The sequence below is a fragment of the Meriones unguiculatus genome, chromosome 3, assembly GCF_030254825.1.
Source record: "Meriones unguiculatus strain TT.TT164.6M chromosome 3, Bangor_MerUng_6.1, whole genome shotgun sequence".
Classification (NCBI taxonomy): domain Eukaryota; kingdom Metazoa; phylum Chordata; class Mammalia; order Rodentia; family Muridae; genus Meriones; species Meriones unguiculatus.
In genome coordinates, this window is record NC_083351.1 from 96,448,959 (window position 1) to 96,468,527 (window position 19,569).

At 40.5% G+C, this 19,569-nt stretch overlaps 1 protein-coding gene across 2 annotated transcripts in view; it reads left to right on the top strand.

Annotated features, from left to right (window-relative positions):
• Adcy2 (adenylate cyclase 2) overlaps nucleotides 1-19,569 on the top strand; it is a 368,926-nt gene that overhangs the window by 276,291 nt on the left and 73,066 nt on the right. For both annotated transcript variants that reach the window (XM_021641274.2, XM_060380366.1), the window contains exons 11-14: nucleotides 1,919-1,962; nucleotides 5,564-5,644; nucleotides 10,231-10,300; nucleotides 13,456-13,553. In XM_021641274.2, the coding sequence (XP_021496949.2) occupies nucleotides 1,919-1,962; nucleotides 5,564-5,644; nucleotides 10,231-10,300; nucleotides 13,456-13,553 (293 nt within the window). The remainder of the gene's footprint in view (nucleotides 1-1,918; nucleotides 1,963-5,563; nucleotides 5,645-10,230; nucleotides 10,301-13,455; nucleotides 13,554-19,569) is intronic.

Sequence of the window (19,569 nt, forward strand, 5' to 3'; positions counted from 1 at the left end):
TTGATTCTCATTGGCTGAGGAGTGTGGCAAGCTGTCAAGGGAAGGTTAAGTTTCCAACTTTCCTCTCTCCATGCCTCAGAGTCTGACAGTAAATCCTTAAGTCCAGCAGGTGGGGACAATTCATTCTTAAGAGTATCACACAACTACATCATTTCCCCTTCACTTGCTGCCTTCTAAACCCTCCCATATAGCCCTTCTTGCTCTCTCAAATTCATGGACTCTTTTTTTCATTGATTGTTTGTTACATACTTAACTTTAAAATAGATGTAAAATAACAGAAGACTGTGACCCATCAATCAACAGAGGGCATCCTAATGGTCGAGGAAGATCACAGTGGAATAAGATAAATGAATAAAATTATTTCAGGTTCAATAGCACCATGAAGAAGATAAATTTAAGTATATTAGCGAGTGGAATGGTATCTGTCCTGGGAGGAGGAACGAATGCCCTGGGGTAAGAGCAAAACAAACTGAGGGGAGCTGGCAGGAGAGCAAGGTCAGGTCCCTCAAAGGAAGTACCTGTGGAGACCACTGGGGTACAGAGGAGGTGGGCATGGCTGGAAAGTCCTCAACAACTGGCAAAAGGAAGTTGTCTAGGATGAGATGACAGGGTTAAAAGTTTATATCAACCTTTAACATATAGTGTGAAGTTTGGGGGTATTTCCAACCAGAAAGGAATATGACAAATACATGCTTTGGAATGACCGAGTAGTGTTGCAGAAATTCCCAGGGAGAGCAGTGTTCTCCTTCAGACACTGTGAGAAGCATATTTAAGGGCTACATGGGGAAGTGGAGCAGATGAGACTTGATGGCGAGATGGATCCCCAGCAGCAGCAGGTCCCACAGCTGGAAAATGATGATAAATGGAGGTGGCAAATGCAGGGTGAATTCAGGATACCTAAATTGGAGAAACCAAGACCTTACTAAGAACCACCATTATGCTGACATGTCTTCTACATAGTTAAATGAACAAGGAAGGACATGGGTGGTTGTGCAAGCCTGAAGCTTATAGCGGAGGTTGAATGTGGAGATGCCACAGTGAGGCCTAAGGTTTTAGTTGGTAGCAGCGGTGAGGAGGAGGGTGACATCATCAGGAGACAGTGATCCATTATAGGAGGCCTGAAGCATGCTGAGTTTCCAGCACTCAGTGCACTTAGAAAAAGCACCCCAGGACTCTAGTGTCCAGTTGCCAACTAAAATCAATATTCTTGGTTTTTTAAAAAAATGAGGAAGTTTGTTTAAATTGTAGCTTTTACTTTAATTCCACTACAAGTATACAAAATTGTCCCTGTGGTGTTTGTTTGTTTTAACTCTCTGGCTGTTACTTGGCAGCGAGACGTCTACCTGTCAGCCCCAACACAAGTCTCCCTTTCAGTCTATCGAGAACTTCATTGCTCATTTGATATTTCTTCTTTCTGGCCATTGTGTCTTGAGTGCACACACTTACCCGAGATACCATTTTATACAGCCTAGTTTACTGATCAGTGTTTGGATCGACAACAGATGTTTATAGTTCCTTTCATGTTTTAAAGACCATCTAACATTTGTGTGATGTCAAGGTGCATTTCCAGGTGGTTGCAAGTCTCTGAGGACTCTGATGAGGTCTTCTGAAAAACACCATTTAAAACCAAATTTGCACATTTCAAGATTTAAATTTTCACATTTAAACTATTTTTTTTAAAAAAAACAAATACTGTTGCTACTCCCAGCATTCCCGAGGTCCAATGTCTGTGGATCATACCAACATTTTAAGTGTTTAAGTATTTATGGTAAGCCCATTTTCTTTAGATAAATTATCAATTTGTTATTTAAATTATATTCACCACGACAAAAGAAGCAATATGTATCATTTCAGAATCACCGGCACATTCTCCGTGAAAGATGTTTTTGAGACTAATTGCATTTCTTTTTTATTGCAGGATGTGCCAATGGGTCAACATAATTTTCAAAATCGCACCTTAAGGTATGGCTTGTCATTGACTATTTGATTTTTAAAGGCATAATGCTTGTTATTTATTTCTGAGAGTAATTATCATCAATTAGAGCCATTTCAAAGGTGTTTTCCAAAAGAGCAGCTACTGTGAAGAACCCTATCAAATTACTCCGAGCTTCTAAAAATAAGAATATTAGAGTCTTGTTATTAGCCTGAGAGAGAGAAGAGGAAAACACCACCTGCTCAGCACTTAGCACTCTTAAATGTTTTCCTGAATGCACTCTTCCTACTAGAGACACATAGTTTCAAAAACCTGAATTGTTTTATATTTTTTTAATTGCTGGTTAAAACCAATATTTGTCTTGAATCCCAAAGGTGACCCCAAGCTGCCAACCCTGCTCAAAAAGGGAGCTCTTCTCAAAAATTTCCTCATGTGTCCTGCCACTATCCGGAGTAAAACCAGCCCCGTCTTTTTTTAATCCTGTGTGTATGAGTGTTTGTGTGCCTGCATTTACATGCGCCACATGTATGTAGGAGCCACGGAAGCTACTGAGTCCCTGGGATTTGGGATTCAGATTGGAAACTATTATGTGGGTGCTGGGAACTGAACCTGTGTCCTCTGCAACAGTAACAAGTGTTCTTAAGGATGGAATCATCTCTCTGGGCCCCACTACGAACCTAACTGCACACTCCTCTATCTTCCATTTTACTGTAATATTGGAATGTAAGCTATTGGCACAAAAAGTAAGGTAACTTTCCTTTTCCTACAAAGAGGATGCCTTTTAGGTTTACAGAAGTGGAAAATATATATGTAAGATCCGATATATTTTCTATAGAATATGCAAAATATCCAAGTAGAAAGCAAACACACCTGGCAAGCCTGTTTGTTTTCCCAGAGCTCTCCCATATGGCTGCTGTAATGAACCCTAATTTGTATTTTTCCAAATGTGAAATTTTAGCATTGAAATGTAATACTTTCATACTTAATTTTAAGAAGATGATAAAGCTCTTGTTTTTTTTTAAATATGTTATTTTTCCATGATCTATACTATATTAAAGAAAAATGTATGGTGGTTTTAAGACTATCATACAGAATCTCTATATTCCCGTGCTGTCTTGAGAAGGCATCCCCTGCCTGGGGACAGTGAGATGCTCACACACATGTTGACAGCTATTCTCAGGAACATCTGCTGTCTATAGCCACCACCTAGCATCACAGTTTTAAATGGCAAGATGCAGTGGAAATGCTTCAGAAGGACTCAGAACAAGGCAGGGCAGTGTCCTCAGGCGTGAGTTGTTGCTAGGAGGCTAGTAAAAGCATGCTACCGTTTTATCTGTTATGCCAGCGAAAATCTAATATCATACCGACTATGCCCCCAAGGGGTATATAGAGAACCCGAGAAAATGGGAAACTAGAAAAAGCCGAGAGTCCAGTGACTTCCAAAGCTGAAGCCAGAACTTGGTTTTGTACACAGCATCTAGCCACTTGTGCCTCCAAAACCTAGAGGTTAGAAAGGGCCTCTTGCACACCTGTTTAACTTTGTGGTTGTTTGTCTTTAGTGGCTGCCATGAATTGTGGAGAGAATGCGACGGGGCGGGGGAATTAATTAATTATTATTTTTTTTATGTGCACTGGTGTTCAGCCTGCATGTGTGTCTGTGTGAGGGTGTCAGCTCTTGGAGTTACTGACAGCTATGAGCTGCCATGTGTGTGCTGGGAATTGAACCTAGGTCCTCTGGAAGACCAGTCAGTGCTCCCAAACACGGAGCCTTTGAGCCAGACTAAGTGAGCACTCTGCCACTCCCTGCCTCTGTAACCTGGACCCTTCCAAACCTCGCTGAGGTTTTTCCCTGACGAGGGCACAGGCTCCTCATGACGTCTTCTGTGCCTCTTTGAGTGACACGTTGGACAGAGGGACTGAAGCACAGTGGGGAAGCTGAGCTCAGAGTCACGGGCAGTGGCAGGACAGAGAAATCAGCAATGCTGAATGAAAGGGCCAACCAAGAGGTCTTGGTGAGTGGACCAACAGGAGTACAGGCGCCTTGCCTTCTCCACAGTGGCAGCCATGTGAATGGGAAATCTGTGTACATCAGAGTCTACCTGGATAGTAGATTCGTATTACTCACCATAACAAGAACTTTGTGGCTACATCACGTATCACGCGGTGAGCCCCACGTAAGCGTCATCGCACTAACCGTGAGCACTGAGTAGGTAGACAAAACTGATACATTAGCTAGACCTCTCAGACAATCTGTACATTTACCTGTGAGTGCCAAGCTGACTGTGCATTTCCTTAGACTTGGCCAGAAAACCACTGAAAAAGTGGTTTTCACTGAAAAAGTGAAAAAGAAAACCACTGAAGCACAGTCCAGAAATTCCAGTCCCATCGTGGAACTAGAAATGAGGGCCTAAGTACATCACTGGGAGCCTGTAAATGAGGGTGCTTGCCCATGCCTGATGATTGCTAAAGCTCTACTTAAAAAAAGAAAAATACAAGGGGGGTGGAGGTGAAGCTTGGAGGTAGAACACAGGATGATCCTATCTGAGGCACTGCAAGTTCCCAACATCAAAACCAAATAAAATAGAGCCAAAATCAATGTGCCTTTTTCAAGTGGATTGGAATTTAGTGTGCTGAAACCTCATAACTGATTTGCCTTGATGGATCACTTCCTGTCATTTTTGCTTTAGAATGAAATCGGCCCTTGACCTTTTAGAGAATGACAGAGGCAGAGTCAAAATGCAGAGTGTGAGAATACAAATATGGCTGTGTCTCGCTGATAGTTCTGTAAGATTTAGTTACAGATAAATGATGAGTGTGACATTTCATGTTTGTCTGTGGTCTTATCTGTTCATATGGATATATTGGACCTCGGGAAAGTGCCAATATTTTTCCAGATTCGATCCACCTGACTACTATTGAACTACGAGATAAACGTGTCCAAAGATAGGCACGGTCTCATTTAGACCAGCTAGCAAGGGCCACCCTGTGCCTTTAATCTTTCCAGTAGATATTTAACTTTTAAAATAGATACCAGTCTCATGGTCTCTTTTATGCCATTCTCATGTAAATTACCCAACTTTTGGAGGGGGCTCCCACTTTTAGTTGTCATCGCTCACTTACGAACTGTCTTATGTTATGTCTTAAGTTCAGCTGTTCTGACCACATAAGCAGGCTGTGCCTGTGACTTTTGCAAACCACAGAATACTTACATTATATTCTGTTATACTCAATATATTATATACGAAATAAAACTCTGACATGTCTAAACAAATTCTTAGAAACTGGCTGAGAAATACATCAAAAAGGAATGGTCAACATAGATTCCTCTAGGGATGTTTCCACAGCCAGTGTGTTCTAATCATAAAATGCAGTTTACCAAGGCTGGACATCAAGGGTTAGTGCATCACTGAAGGAAGGAAGGTCTCTGCGTCAAACACCAAGTACTTCCAGTGGTGATTTGAAAAGCCAGTGAGTTTCACAGAAGAGGGAGCCAGTGTATTTACCGTAGTAAGCGTTATATTGAGTTGATTCAGTCCCTGCTGTGGGTATATGCTTTGTTACTATTAAAATGTGCCTAATGTTTGCCTTCATACTAACATTCCCACTCACACTATTTCCTTTTTTGGGTAGAACTAAGTCACAGAAGAAGAGGTTTGAAGAAGAACTGAATGAAAGAATGATCCAAGCAATTGATGGGATCAATGCACAAAAGTGAGTGCTTTATCTTCAGCCAGCTTGTTTCAAAGCCTAATGTTTTAATACAGCATAATGTTTTCCAAATGTCTCCCAGCCAATCCCACCATCCTTACCACAGCAAACGCAAGTGTCTCGGACAGTTCGGTGATTTCGTCCCTATTGCTCTTCTTGGTACCCTTTGTTAGTAGAATTTCTGTTATGCTATGAAAATAAGGTTCTGCCTAGAAAATAGTCACCCAGTTTCTTAGTATTCAGCAGCATGACAAGAAGTCCTGCAAGGAAAATGCATGTGTCAGGTGATACACTTTGCTTTTATTTTTGAAATTAATATAAAATTACATTATGTTTCCCTTCCCTATTCTCCCTCTAATGTATCCCCTTGCTCTCTCTCTCTCTCTCTCTCTCTCTCCTCTCTCTTTTTCAAATATGTGGCCCAGATTTCTTTAACTGTTAACATATCTTAAAATTAAAAAGCATGGAGAAATTTAGCTGCTTCATGAAACTCATCTGTGTCATAAAAAATATTCCCCCGTGCCATAGAAGGACACAAACCAACTCCCCCCCAAAAAAATTTCACAGAAACTCAGCTCTGACATAGAAGAGCTCATTTATGTCATGGAAGATTTACCTGTGTCATGGAGGACTCACCTGTGTCATAGAAGACCTCAATTATGTTAGAGTGGACTGTTCTGTACCATACAGAAAGTCAGCTGTGCCATAGAGGACCTCACCCATGTCACAGAGAGCCAAAGGCAGATGAGATGTCCAGCACACACTTAGACAGTCTGCCCCCCCCCCCATTCCTCTGTCTGGCCCTTCCTCTCTTCTCCTCCTCTCTTCTCTCCTTCTCTTTCCCTTTCCCTCCCTCAGTTTTCCTTCTCTTTCCTCTCCTCACCTGTCACTCTATAGTTCCAATTTCCCAAAACAATTAATATCTGACCTTACCAGCCCACATAATTCTTTTCAAATAGCCCAGTCAGTTCTGTAAACACCTCAGAGGAGAGAGTGCAGGCCTAACATATCAAATAAATAGACCAAGATATCAAATGTGAATTTCATACCAGTCATGAGAGGGACTTTCATGTATAAATCAAGGGAAAGACCTTTCTGGGTCTCAGGGAGACCAAGTCCAGGGAAACAATGTAGTCACTTAATCCAAAGACACCATCTGGTGTGCACATTGCTTACTGCTTCAAGTCAGCTAGGGCTATGGGAAAAGGGAGGTGAGAGTGTGGATTTGCTGAGATTTGGCTATTTCCTCCGGAATCCCTGGCATGTGGAGTACCATGTTGGGCTTTGGCAAAGTTAGGCAGCTAAGTCCTGCTCCTGATACCTTCCTGCAGGACACAGGAGCTGTAAACAAGGAGGCAACACCTTGATGATAAAAGGAGACCTGCTTTTATTTCCAGTTCACTCTTTATTGTTTACAAATGTCTGGGTTTTGGAAGCATTTTTAAAATTAGATTCTGCTCTTTTGATAAAAGAAAAGAAACCATTTGGGGTAAATCACCGGCATGTTCTATACATATTCTGATAAATGCAGTTGTAGCAGTGAGTATGGATAAAATTTGGGAGCCAGCTGGGTAAAACAAGCAGTAAAAGAGCTTGCCACCGAGGCTGACAACCCAAGTTCAATCCCCAGGACCAGAAAGAACTCCCCCAAATTATCCCCTAACATCCACACATCAATGGTGGCATGTATGTGCCTAAACACACACACACACACACACACACACACACATACACATACACACACACACACACATGCACACAAAATCAATTAAAATATAATGCAATTTACAAATAAAATAAGATTTATTTTTTTTTATTTTCCATGTATTTTAATAGGAATCAACTCTTGATTCCTGATTTAAACATTTTAAAACTGCTTCCCAAAAATAGAAATCTGTGAATAAAATAAGAGTGAACTTTAAAAAGTGGCAATAAAATCAAGGGTGGCGTCCTACAATAGTCTCATAGAAGAGGTCAAAGTCTACAGTAGTAAGAAATACCAACAATATTTGTTTGGAAACCTGGAGTCTAACCTTCAGTGAAGCAGTGTGGTTGTTTACTGCACTTTGAATGGCAGCTCTTCTAGAACACACTGTTAGCTCTGGAGCCTCAGGTGAAGGGCTGTTTGTCTTGTCTTCTGAGTCAGTCAGCTGGTGATGGTGACAGTCTGGTGGTGATTGTCAGAACAAAGAAGGGATCTGAGGCCTTAGAAATCGCACCTTGGTGTTGCTGGTCTCCTAGCTGTTGTGTTTGCCATCATCAGGCATGCCAGTCTGCTCTTAGATGCCCAATCTGGAATCTTGCTGAGTGCTTGGCAGACAAACCATTTCACTTCTTTTTTTTCTATGATTCCTCATAAATGTTCATCCTGCATCTCCCTAATTCAGTGTATTGCAAACATGCTGTATTAGGAACCTCAGGGCCAGCAACATGGCTAAGTGAGGGAAAGGAGCTTGCTGCCAAGTCTGATGACCTGAGTGTGATCCCTGAGACCCACAAAGTGGAAAAGAGAGAATCAACTCCCACAAATTGTCCTCTTCCATCCATATATGCACTGTAGCAGATGCCCCCTTCCCTAATAAATTATGAATAATTAAATATAATTTTTAAAAGTAAACTTATGTGATTTTATAATTGTTGAAATATTTAAATAACTTTTTTGGAAATTTATGTAAAACACATTCCTCTGAGATTTTCTAATGTATGTACTCAAATACATAGATGGGTATGTACACACATACCTAGATATAAAGATAGATGGATGGGTAGATACATAGACAGATGGATGAATAAAAGAAGATAGATGTTATATAGACAGGTGATAGATAGATAGATAGATAGATAGATAGATAGATAGATAGATAGATACAGAGCTACATAGATAGAAACATAGATATAGAATGATAGATAGAATAATATAATGATAGGATAGATTAGACAGACAGATTAGATAATTAGATTAGATAGATAGATAGATAGATTATAATAGAGAATAAAAATATCAAACATCCATATCTAGATATCTATGTAAATATGTACACTTATAAACATATAGGTACATAAGCATATATAATTCTACATATTTGAGACTATTATTTTTTTTTAAATGGAGAAACTTTTATTTAAAGAAACTTAGGAAAATAGGCATGTATGTCCTTCAATGACTAGTGATCCAAACTCATCAGTAACGATTTGTTCTTGGTATTTCCAGGAACTTTCTTTATCAGCTTTGGAGCCGGTCTTGCATTTCTGTAATCATTAATTTTAGAAAGTGTGTCTTTCTGCCTCGCCCTTACATCCTTTCATTGTCAAGTGCATGGCTGTGTCATTCACCCTGTGCTCTGTGTCCAGGGTTGCTATTCCTTGGGAGTTCCATTAAGCACTCCTGTGAAGAGCTTTGTCCTCAAACCCTCACTCTATCTACCTGAAACAGATTTGTGAAAGTTGATGGTGTGAAAGATGAACTCACACATATAATTTTTATTTCTTTTTCAGTATCAGGTTTATATACTTATCTTTGTGATGTTTTAAGTTTATGTCAACATTATACTCCAGTGGACCTTTATATTGGTATTTTTATCGATTGTTTACTAAGGTGTATTCATTGTACATAGTACTGGGCTCCAAAAAGACATTTTCATACCAGTGTATAATTTATTTTATCCTCCATCCTCAGCCCTGTGCTCCCTTTTTCCTCCTTCCCGGAACTCCTCCTCCTTAATTCTCATAAGAAAAATTTTCGATTTAATGAGTCCAGTCACTATGGAAATCAGTATAGAGGGTCCTCAAAAAACCTAAAAATATATCTACATGTGACCTAACCCATTCCTAGGAATATGCCCAAAGGACTCCGAGTCAACAGAACAGCAGTGCTTGCTCACAAATGTTTCTTTGTAGCAACTTTTTGAAAACATTCTGACATTATGTTTTTACTACGTTGAAATGACAATAAAAGGATTTTTGGTGAATGCAGATGAATCTAGGCACTTTGGGTGCTGTGCACGGTGATTCCCACAGCCACGGGACTTCAGTAGGCATTAAGACTCCAACAGATGCAGCCACCATTTGTCTTCAGGAAAACCTCATCTGTCTAGATAGGACCTGACTATGCCATTCCTAGGAATATGCCCAAAGGACTCTAAGTCAACACATCTCAGCAGTGCTTGCTCATAAATCTTTATTTTTAGTGATTTTTTAAAAAAACTTCACTCCGTCATGGTTTTTACTTTCTTGAAATGAGGACATGACAACAAAAGGATTTCTGCTGAATGTGGACGTGGTTGAGTCCCTGGGGATGACTTATCACTATAGATATTTAATTTGGTTAACTTTATTTTTAATTTAATATGACCATTGGAATATGTGACTTTCCCCAGAACATTGTGTGTGTGTTACATTTATAAATCCTGCTACATTTGCAGACATTTCTGATATCTAAACCAAATAAATTGACATTATATACCAAAAGTATATTCAGATTGGCAGGGATTACATTCAAGAAAGAAGAATGCTGATTATTTTTATTATTTTTTAAATAGTTCCAGATGCTTGGTTGGATGTTTGATATTTTCTGTCTTTCTCATTTCTAGGCAATGGCTCAAGTCTGAAGACATTCAGAGAATCTCGCTGCTTTTCTATAACAAGAATATAGAAAAAGAGGTAAACATTTTCTCCCTTAAAACTATTATGATTTTCCTTCTGAAATAGTTTTTATTTCATTCATGAAACTGAGTGGATATCTTTAGTATAGTTTCCAATTAAATACTTTACTAATATCTGTGTTTGAAACATTTATTGAATTTGTTCTCTGACAATTTCAGACATAGAACATTCTGATTTTTGCAGCCCCCGATCCGCACGGCCTCTAACTGGGTCAGAACTGCCTGGCTCGCCTCTGCTGCTCCCAGGCACTCATTCAGCACAGTTCTTTTTGCCAGACTCCTTCCCTGACCCACTGGTATTCTCAGCACTCCTAGCAATAGATGATGCATGGCTGAGATTCAAAGAGAACAGGAAAAGGCAATAAAGGAATTTTTACTGTTTTTTTCTGTGAAATTTTCTCAGGAAAGCCTTTAAAACACTAGTTCACAGCCTTCCTAATGCTGAAACCCTTTAATACAGTTCCTTGTGTTGTGACTCCCAACCATAAAATTATTTTATTGCTACTTCATAACTGTAATTTTGCTACTGTTATGAATGATGATGTAAATATGTGTGTTTTCCGATAGTCTTAAGGGTCCCCTATGAAAGGGTTGTTTGAACCAAAAAACAATTTTTAACCAATAAATAACCAAATAAAATTTTAACCCACAGTTTGAAAACTACTGCTTTAAGAAAAATTGTCTCTAATAAATTGACAGTGTTATTACACAAATTGCTCAAACATGTTGACAAAAGGCTGAGATTTACATCTAGCCACTGCATTAAGAAAATTTTAAAAACTCAAATTTTTACTTTTGCTGCATCTAACTACTTTGGCACCATGACCCTTTTTTCATTTTAATTAATTCATTTATTCACTTTACATCCCAATTGTAGCACCCTCCCTCCCTCATCCCTCATCCTCCCTCACAAAATTAATTCAAAAAAAAAAAAAAATCAGTAGCCTTCCTGTATACAAACGAGAAATGGGCTGAGAAAGAAATTAGGGAAACAACACCCTTCACAATAGCCACAAATAATATAAAGTGTCTTGTTGTAAGTCTAACCAAGCAAGTCAAGACCTGTATGACAAGAACTTCAAGCAGAAGATGGAAAGATGTCCCATCCTCATGGGTCAGTAGGATTAACATAGTAAAAATGGCACATGATGGTTTAGGCTCAAAAAAGGAATAGATGTTGATTTTTAAAGTTTTGCTAAGCACAGGCTAAAAAATCACCCCTGGAGGGGTGGGCAGTTCTGTTAGGCCACATGAACTCCACTCACCTCCTGCTTTGTATTGATAGAGAGATGGAACAGGGTTCAGAGGTCATGTCCATCATCCAGCCACACAATTACAAACTGAGCAGTTTGAATAAAATGATTAGATTAGTGGCAACATTTGCACAACTGTGATGAATTTTCTGCTCAGAAGACTCAGCTCATAGTTTTGTAGAAACTGAATGAAAACATCAAACACTGCAAGTCTTTCCAAAGTCCATGAAGGTGGATTTTACAGACGTGAACAAGTTTTCCTTTGTGTACCTGGTCAAGATGATCAGTTGCCGCCTTCTCACTAAAAAGCTTTGTCTACATATTTTTACCAAATTAATACTTAATATTGTCTTAACCCTGAGTGATGCAAAGAGATGCTAAAAAGCTGTTCGTTATTTAACTGCCACACTATTCCTTCCCGCTAGAAGCCCTTGGTTAATACCAAAAAGCAGACCCTACCCATCTCTGCACAAAGCCCCAGAGAAGTTAAAAGATAGGAAGGAATGGAATGCATGGGATCTAATCACATTCTAGCAATTATGCTAATACAGCGCCTTCATCAGCATGCAAATTGTCCTGGCTATTAAGTCACAAAATTCAGTAGGAAAAAAAAATTCCAATAAGAAGGTAATCATCATTAAGAACGAAGCTTTTGAGGAATTGTACACTCATTGCTCATGTGTGCACATCTGCAAATGCCAACACTACGGCAAAGTTTGGAGAACACTGGGATTTACGCAGGCACAGACGGCACTTCTAGTAAGAGGAGAGAGAATATAGCCAGACACATGGAGAAAGAATCATCAGGAGACCAAGGGGAGGGCCGTCTCTCAACACCAAAACCCAACTGGCTCAGATTTAAAAACTGCATCCGATTCTTTCCAACGTGGGAACCAGGCTGGGTGGCTACAGCTGGTAGAGCCTGGGAACATCTGCAAGTTTCAACTCCATTTCACAAAACTTTGTCTGCTGTAGTCTTGTTCTGAGCTCACTTTGGGGAAGCAGTGTAGCTGCGCGTGGAAGGCTGCCTTCAGTCTCCCGATGCAGAATCTGGGGCTTCACGCACTGTGCGTCCCTTAGCACATTAATCATTAATATTAAGATGAATTCTGCTCTGCAGTTCCTTCAACCAGAAACAGGGACAGAAATAGTTTCTGCTTCCCTGAGGGTTTGTTGTCAGGATTGTGTGTTTAGTACCTAAAGCACTTGGAGTTTTAAGTCACTTGGAAGAGACCTCACCACCACCACCATCTTCATGGCTGCAGTGGTATCTGGCTTTGTGTTCCTGAGCAAACCAGAGCAATGGTCCTGTGTGGTAGATAGAAGCCCTGATGGCGCTGGACAAGACAAAGCAGATTCCCTGTGCCAGCCTCAGAACCAATCCCACAGCCATTTTGTCTCCTATCTTCATCCAACAGTTTAAGTAGCACTGAGGTAAATAACGGAACGAAATGTTGAGGTGTAGTGGACGCATATATTGTTGCTGCAGATGCTGCATATATGTTCTTGGCACTGTATAAAAGTGTCATTATTTGGAAAGTCATTCCGTTTCTCCAAATAATAGGAGAGTATGGAAACTAGGACACAAGCAAGATCCACTGAGTCCTTCCACTCAGCTCTCCTCCCGGCATTTCCTTCCTCAGCGGCTTGACTCCGTTACATTTAAGTGGGATTCCAGCATTTACAATGATTCATTGCAGCCTTTGTAAGTCACTTGCAGTTCATTCGGAGGAAAGATGCTCTGACTGCCTGAGATGAGCAGCCATAGCTTGTTTCTGCCGAAATCTGCAATTCACAAGCATCATCCTGTCCCAGGTACAACTGGGCTGCAGTGTAGCTATGTGCAGCTCTTCTCAAAGCAACAATCAACCGTGTCTCACAGCGCTCTTCTCCTCCTCAGTACCGAGCCACTGCACTGCCCGCATTCAAGTACTACGTGACCTGTGCCTGCCTCATCTTTCTCTGCATCTTCATGGTACAGATCCTTGTATTGCCAAAGTAAGTTCACCAGCCCATCCCTGTTGGGATTCTAAGCTGGTGTGCCTCTCCCCACTGGAGCCTGGGTGGATTTAGAGCCTATGCAAGGATGCTAATTTACAAACAGAGGGGTCATTCATCATATCACAGCAATGGAGAGGGAGCACAGATTTTGGTGGTTAAGGCTTAGTGATAATATAGGATTTTTTTAATTTTTTTCATTTTTATTAGTTATGGTTTATTCACTTTGTATTCTCCTGTACCTCCCTCCCTCCTCCCCTCCCAATCCCACCCTCCCTTTTCTCAATCCATGTCCCTCTCCCAGTCCACTGATAAGGGAGATCCTCCTCCCCTTCCCTCTGATTCTAGTCTATCAGGTCTCAACATTGTAGCATTGTCCTTTTCTGTGGCAAGGCTGCTCCCCCCTCAGGGGGAGGTGATCAAAGAGCAGGCCAATCAGTTCATGTCAGAGACAGTCCCTGTTCCCATTACTATGGAGCCCACTTGGACACTGAACTGCCATAGGCTACCTCTGTGCAGGGGTTTCAGGCCATCTCCATGAGTGGTCCTTGGCTAGAGTGTCAGTTTCAGAAAAGACCGCTGTGCCCAGACTTTTTGAATTTGTTGCTGTCCTTGTGGAGCTCCTGTCCTCTCCAGGTCTTACTCTCTCCCACTTCTTTCATAAGATTCTTTGCACTGTTCCCAAAGTTTGTCTATGAGTCTCAGCATCTGCCTCGATACCCTGCAGGGTAGAGCCTTTCAGAGGCCCTCTGTGGTAAGCTCCTGTCCTGTTCCCTGTTTTCTCCCTCCTTGGATGCGCATCCTCTTTGCCTTTCTGGATGGGAATTGAGCATCTTAGCCAGAGTCTTCCTTCCTGATTAGCTTCCTTAGATGTACAGATTTTAGTAGGTTTATCCTATATTATATGTCTAATATCCACTTATAAGTGAGTATATACCCTGTGTGTCTTTCTGCTTCTGGGATACCTCACTCAGGATTATATTTTCCAGTTCCCACCATTTACCTGCAAATCTCATGATTTCCTTGTTTTTTTATTGCTGAGTAATATTCCATTGTGTAGATGTACCATAATTTCTGTATCCATTCCTCAACTGAGGGGAATCTGGACTGTTTCCAGCTTCTGGCTGTTACAAATAAAGTTGCTACAAACATGGTTGAGCAGATGTGCTTGTTGTATACTTGAGCATATTTTGGATATATGCCTAGGAGTGGTATAGCTGGATCTTGAGGAAGCACTATTCCTAGTTGTCTGAGAAAGCACCAGATTGCTTTCCAGAGTGGTTGTACACGTTTACATTCCCACCAGCAGTGGAGGATGGTTCCCCTTTCTCCACAACCTCCCCAGCATATGTTGTTACTTGAGTTATTCATCTTAGCCATTCTGATGGGTGTAAGGTGAAATCCCAGGGTCGTTTTGATTTGCATTTCCCTGATGACTAAGGACGTTGAGCATTTCTTTGTTTCTCTGCCATTCGATATTCCTCTATTGAGAATTCTCTGTTTAGCTCTGTACCCCATTTTTTAGTTGGATTACTTGATTTGTTGGTGTTTAACTTCTTGAGTTCTTTATATATGCTGGATATTAGCCCTCTGTCAGATATAGGGTTGGTGAAGATCCTTTTCCAATCTGTAAACTGATGTTTTGTTCTGAAGACAAAGTCCTTTACTTTACAGAAACGTTTCAGTTTCATGAGGTCCCATTTATTGATTATTGCTCTTAGATCCTGTGCTGTTGGTGTTCTGTTCAGGAAGTTGTCTCCTGTGCCAATGAGTTCAAGGCTCTTGCCCACTTTTTCTTCTAACGGGTTTAGTGTGTCTCGTTTTACATTGATGTCTTTGATTCACTTGAACTTTAATTTTGTGCAGGGTGATAAGTATGGTTCTATTTGTATTTTTCTACATGTAGACATCCAGTTGGACCAGCACCATTTGTTGAAGATGCTATCTTTTCTTCATTGTATGGTTTTGGCATCTTTGTCAAAAATCAGATGTCCATGGGTTTATTTCAGGGTCTTCTATCCGATTCCATTGATCCACCATTCTGTTTCTATGCCAGTACCATGCAGTTTTTCAATATGGCTATTTCTGACTATCTTTATAGAATTTTTTATAAATAAATTTGACATTTATTCCTTGATCTTGGTATTTGCCTGATGCCCAATCTCAAAAAAATTTTAGAACAATATGCTTCATCTACAAAGAGCTCAATTACAAGGTATGCCGATTTCTTGCAATGCTAGGGACCAAACCCAAAGCTGTAACTATGTGAGCTGAGTGCTCTGATGTTGTGCCACATTAATGCCCCATCACCAGACCAGTAGGTGCCCGTTCCAATTTTTTAATGACATTGTTGGGGCTGAAGATACTGCTCACCTAACAAGCATGAGGAACTGACGTTGGAGCCCTAACCCCAACAGTAAAAACTCAGTCTGGCAATACATCCTGCAGCCCCAGTACTGTTTGGGGCCAGATACAAGTTAATCCTGAGATCTTGAACGCCAGTACTAGTTGGGGTCAGAGACAAAGTGCATCCTGGGATCTTTTTGGTCAGCTATTCTAGCCAAAATGACAAGCTTCGGGTTAGGTGAAAATCTCTGTCTCAAGAAAATAAGGTGGATAGCAGTACAGATGTTAACCTCTGGCCTCCAGAGCATGCACACACAGCGGAGCACACCTGCACATGTACATGTATGTGCGCACACAGCGTCATTGGATGAATAAAGCAGCGACTGCTCTGGGCATGCCCAGTCCCCCATTTTTCTTTTGTACATTCTGTGTTTTACGTACCCTACTTTTGTCTTAAATCTACCCTCTGTTATAGAGTCCTGGGGGTTTTAAGAGACAAAGAGGAGGGGACATCTGAGCCACTCAGGTCCCGTGCTTGAGAATGGATTCCTTCAGGTTCCACCCACTGGTAAAATTCATTCTATTGTAACTGATAAAACTGGGGTTTCATCTCAGAGGTCTTAGACTCGTTAATGAATGAATTTAAGAGCAGACTTAGAAGAAAGCTTGAAGATAATATATTAGAATTTTAAAGAAATGTGCAGGGTGGGTAAGCTCTAGATCTTGGAGAATTCCTGAAGGAAAATGATGAAAAAGAAGATGCGTGAAACCTATGCATTTGTAAGCAACTGTGGGGAAGGAGTGTTGGGTGGAGTGGGACGTTAGAGGAAGAGTGAGGTCACCCTAACTGTCTGGGCTTTGGCCAGTATATGAAAGAAAGAGATGGAGAAAAGAAAAGGTTACAGGAAAATCAGGCAGCCTTAACCCAGCACTCACCAAGTGAGACTATACTGAGGGTTGTGTTTCTGAGAAGGGAAAGTACATTATTCCTCTGATCTCTTTAGCATGGCTAAAGGTGGACCAGTCATCCTAAGAAGTGGTCCCTTGCTCAGGTGATTGACAGGCCCAGCTGGATTAACACTTGTGTTTTTGGGTAGCTTAAAATGTTAGGTCTTTATCCAAGAGCAGGAATAGATTCCAGTCTGTTGATGAGGAAAAATGGCTATCCCTACTGGGCATCAATAGAGCATTGACAAAGGTTTCTGTGACAATCTTCTCTCTAAAGAGGTAACCTAACATCATTTAGGAGATGTGCTGAAACTGTGGGATAGCTGCAGTCAACTTCCACCTAAAAACCCTGGTTCCTGAGGATCCTTCCTCTCACACTTTCTTCACCTGGCTGTCTCCAAAGATGATGACTCTCATTTTATAGTTTAAAGAAAGTTTTAAGAAACTCATCATTCTTATAATAAATGGATAGATATAAATGGATTTTGAAATGGATTTTTCTCTTTCCACTGACTATTTTGTAGGAGAGGGAAAAAGGCATTTTTAATCTACCAGGATTCAATCTATCCCATACAGTGCAGCCAGGATCTGTGGGCAGCCAACCTCCTTAGACTGAGTGGCATTTTTTTTCCCTGAGGAAGATGCTTAGCAATTAGAAGCAAGTGCTGTCTTCCCCTCTATACAGCAAAGATTTTTATCCTGGGCACTGAGCCAAAACACTGTCATTTATAGGAGTAATAGCAAGGCAAGGCATTATTCATATGTAGAGTTCCTCAGCTATCTCTCCAGTTTTGGAGAGATTCCCACCAGATTTCCTCCTTTTTCACAAATTAGCATCAGCAGACATGGGCCAAAGGCACCCTTCTTCTCTGCTTTAAAAAAAAAAAAAGAAAGAAAGAAAGAAAAAGAAATCCTCGGTGAAATTCTACACTGTCAGCTGATCAGCCTTCCGTTCAAAACTGCCAACAAATTAAATTTCTTTCTAGTACCAGGCCTGCAGCAGCTGGTATATGAGAGAAATGGCTGTCCTCTACTTAGACCACCAGGGAGCAGAGGCATGTTGGTGAAATCATGATTGCCCTGGAGCCAGGGCCTCCTCACTACTGTTGAGTACATAAATTCAACTATTTTCCTGCCTCTGTCCATTGCATGAGCCTCTTTATGACCCACATCCTGAGTGATGAACGGGCTATCACCGCTGGAAGAAGTCGAAAACATGAATGGCTGTTTTAAAAAACATCCCCAAAGAAGACAAGAGACTGAAGGAAAAAAAAAAGTTCATTGTTCTCAGTTTTAATAAAGAGAATGCAAGTAAGCACTCTCACAAATTCAAAAAGAGGACGTTACATGACACCCTGTCGTCTTGCACTGTTGGCTTTAATTTTCCTGTCTCTTGTATTCTACGACATCGTGATGAGCCTGAGGAAAGTCCACTCTCTGAAGCTTCATCACGTGCTTGTTTTTATTTTGATCAACAAGTCGGCCATTGAACAAGAGCCACATATGGCACCTTTTCTGCTGGTGTTGTCAGAGGCAAGCCCAGACGAAGGCTCCTGCAGCCAGGCTCCAGGTCCTCTGCCTGTCTCAAAGCTCTTGTTGCATTGCCTTTTTTCTTCACCTTTTTTTTTTTTTTTTTTTGGTAGTACCCCTGTTTATTTCTATTGAAATGATGTTTGCTTTTGAATGTTTTTAACATACAAAGAAGAACAGAGAGTAATGTTCACAAACACCTCAATGTCCACAGCACAAACTTTTTCAAATACTAAGCCTATAACTGGTACACTACAGATGTGATCTTTTCTCTGGGAACTGTGTGGATTTAGATGTGCTTCCTAAATTATCTTCTTAATTTGTTCAGTCTTAATTCATATTGATGTGATACTATTCAATTTATATTTTTATTGTTTTTGTTTATGAGAGTCCTCATCTCTACCATGTGATCTTGTGTTAGCTTCTTTTATTTTGATTCATATTCCTAACTTTTAAAGGATTAATAAAATTTTTTGATTCTTTTACTGACTCTGAAGCATGGATTCATCCCGTTCTCTGTATTGCAGTCTCATTGCATGCCTTTGCAAGAAATCTGCCTTCTCTGCATCCTTTAAAAGCCTTTGTCTCTTCCAGTTTCTTGGGACAGAGGTGCATCTGTCTGTATAAACCTAAGTGCTTGAGTGCAGCCTTTCCTGTCTTTGCTGAGCTCATGAACCACGTGTCTACAAAGGACACAACTCCATACCCATTGCTTCCCATCCATCCCAGAGCTGCATCACGTTTCCATTTTGGGCTGAAAGCTATAAAGTTTTTTCCCTCAGGCTCCACTGCTTTGAATGTTTGTGCTACATTTAGATTAATTTGACAACCACTTTACTTTCATAATTCCAGTTACAGGTGTGTTTACTGAGTTACTGTGAAAATATGACTTTTAATACATACAGTTCTATATTTGTCTGTTGAATTTGAACACTCGTTTCTTTTATCAGTGATAATATTGCTGGTTTCATTCCATTACTTATGGCTCATAAATGCATGCATTATGAATTTTAATCCGTTGACTATCTCATGGAGGTGTCTCCTTTCACTGTTTCTATTTTATATGATTTCGTAGTGAGGGCTCTGGTTCACAGTTACGTCATTCATTTGTTTATTATAAATGTATCACTGTGAGGTGGCTTTTAGTGCCAAGTACCTCTGGTACTCACCTGCTCAGGGTACCATCTTTGGT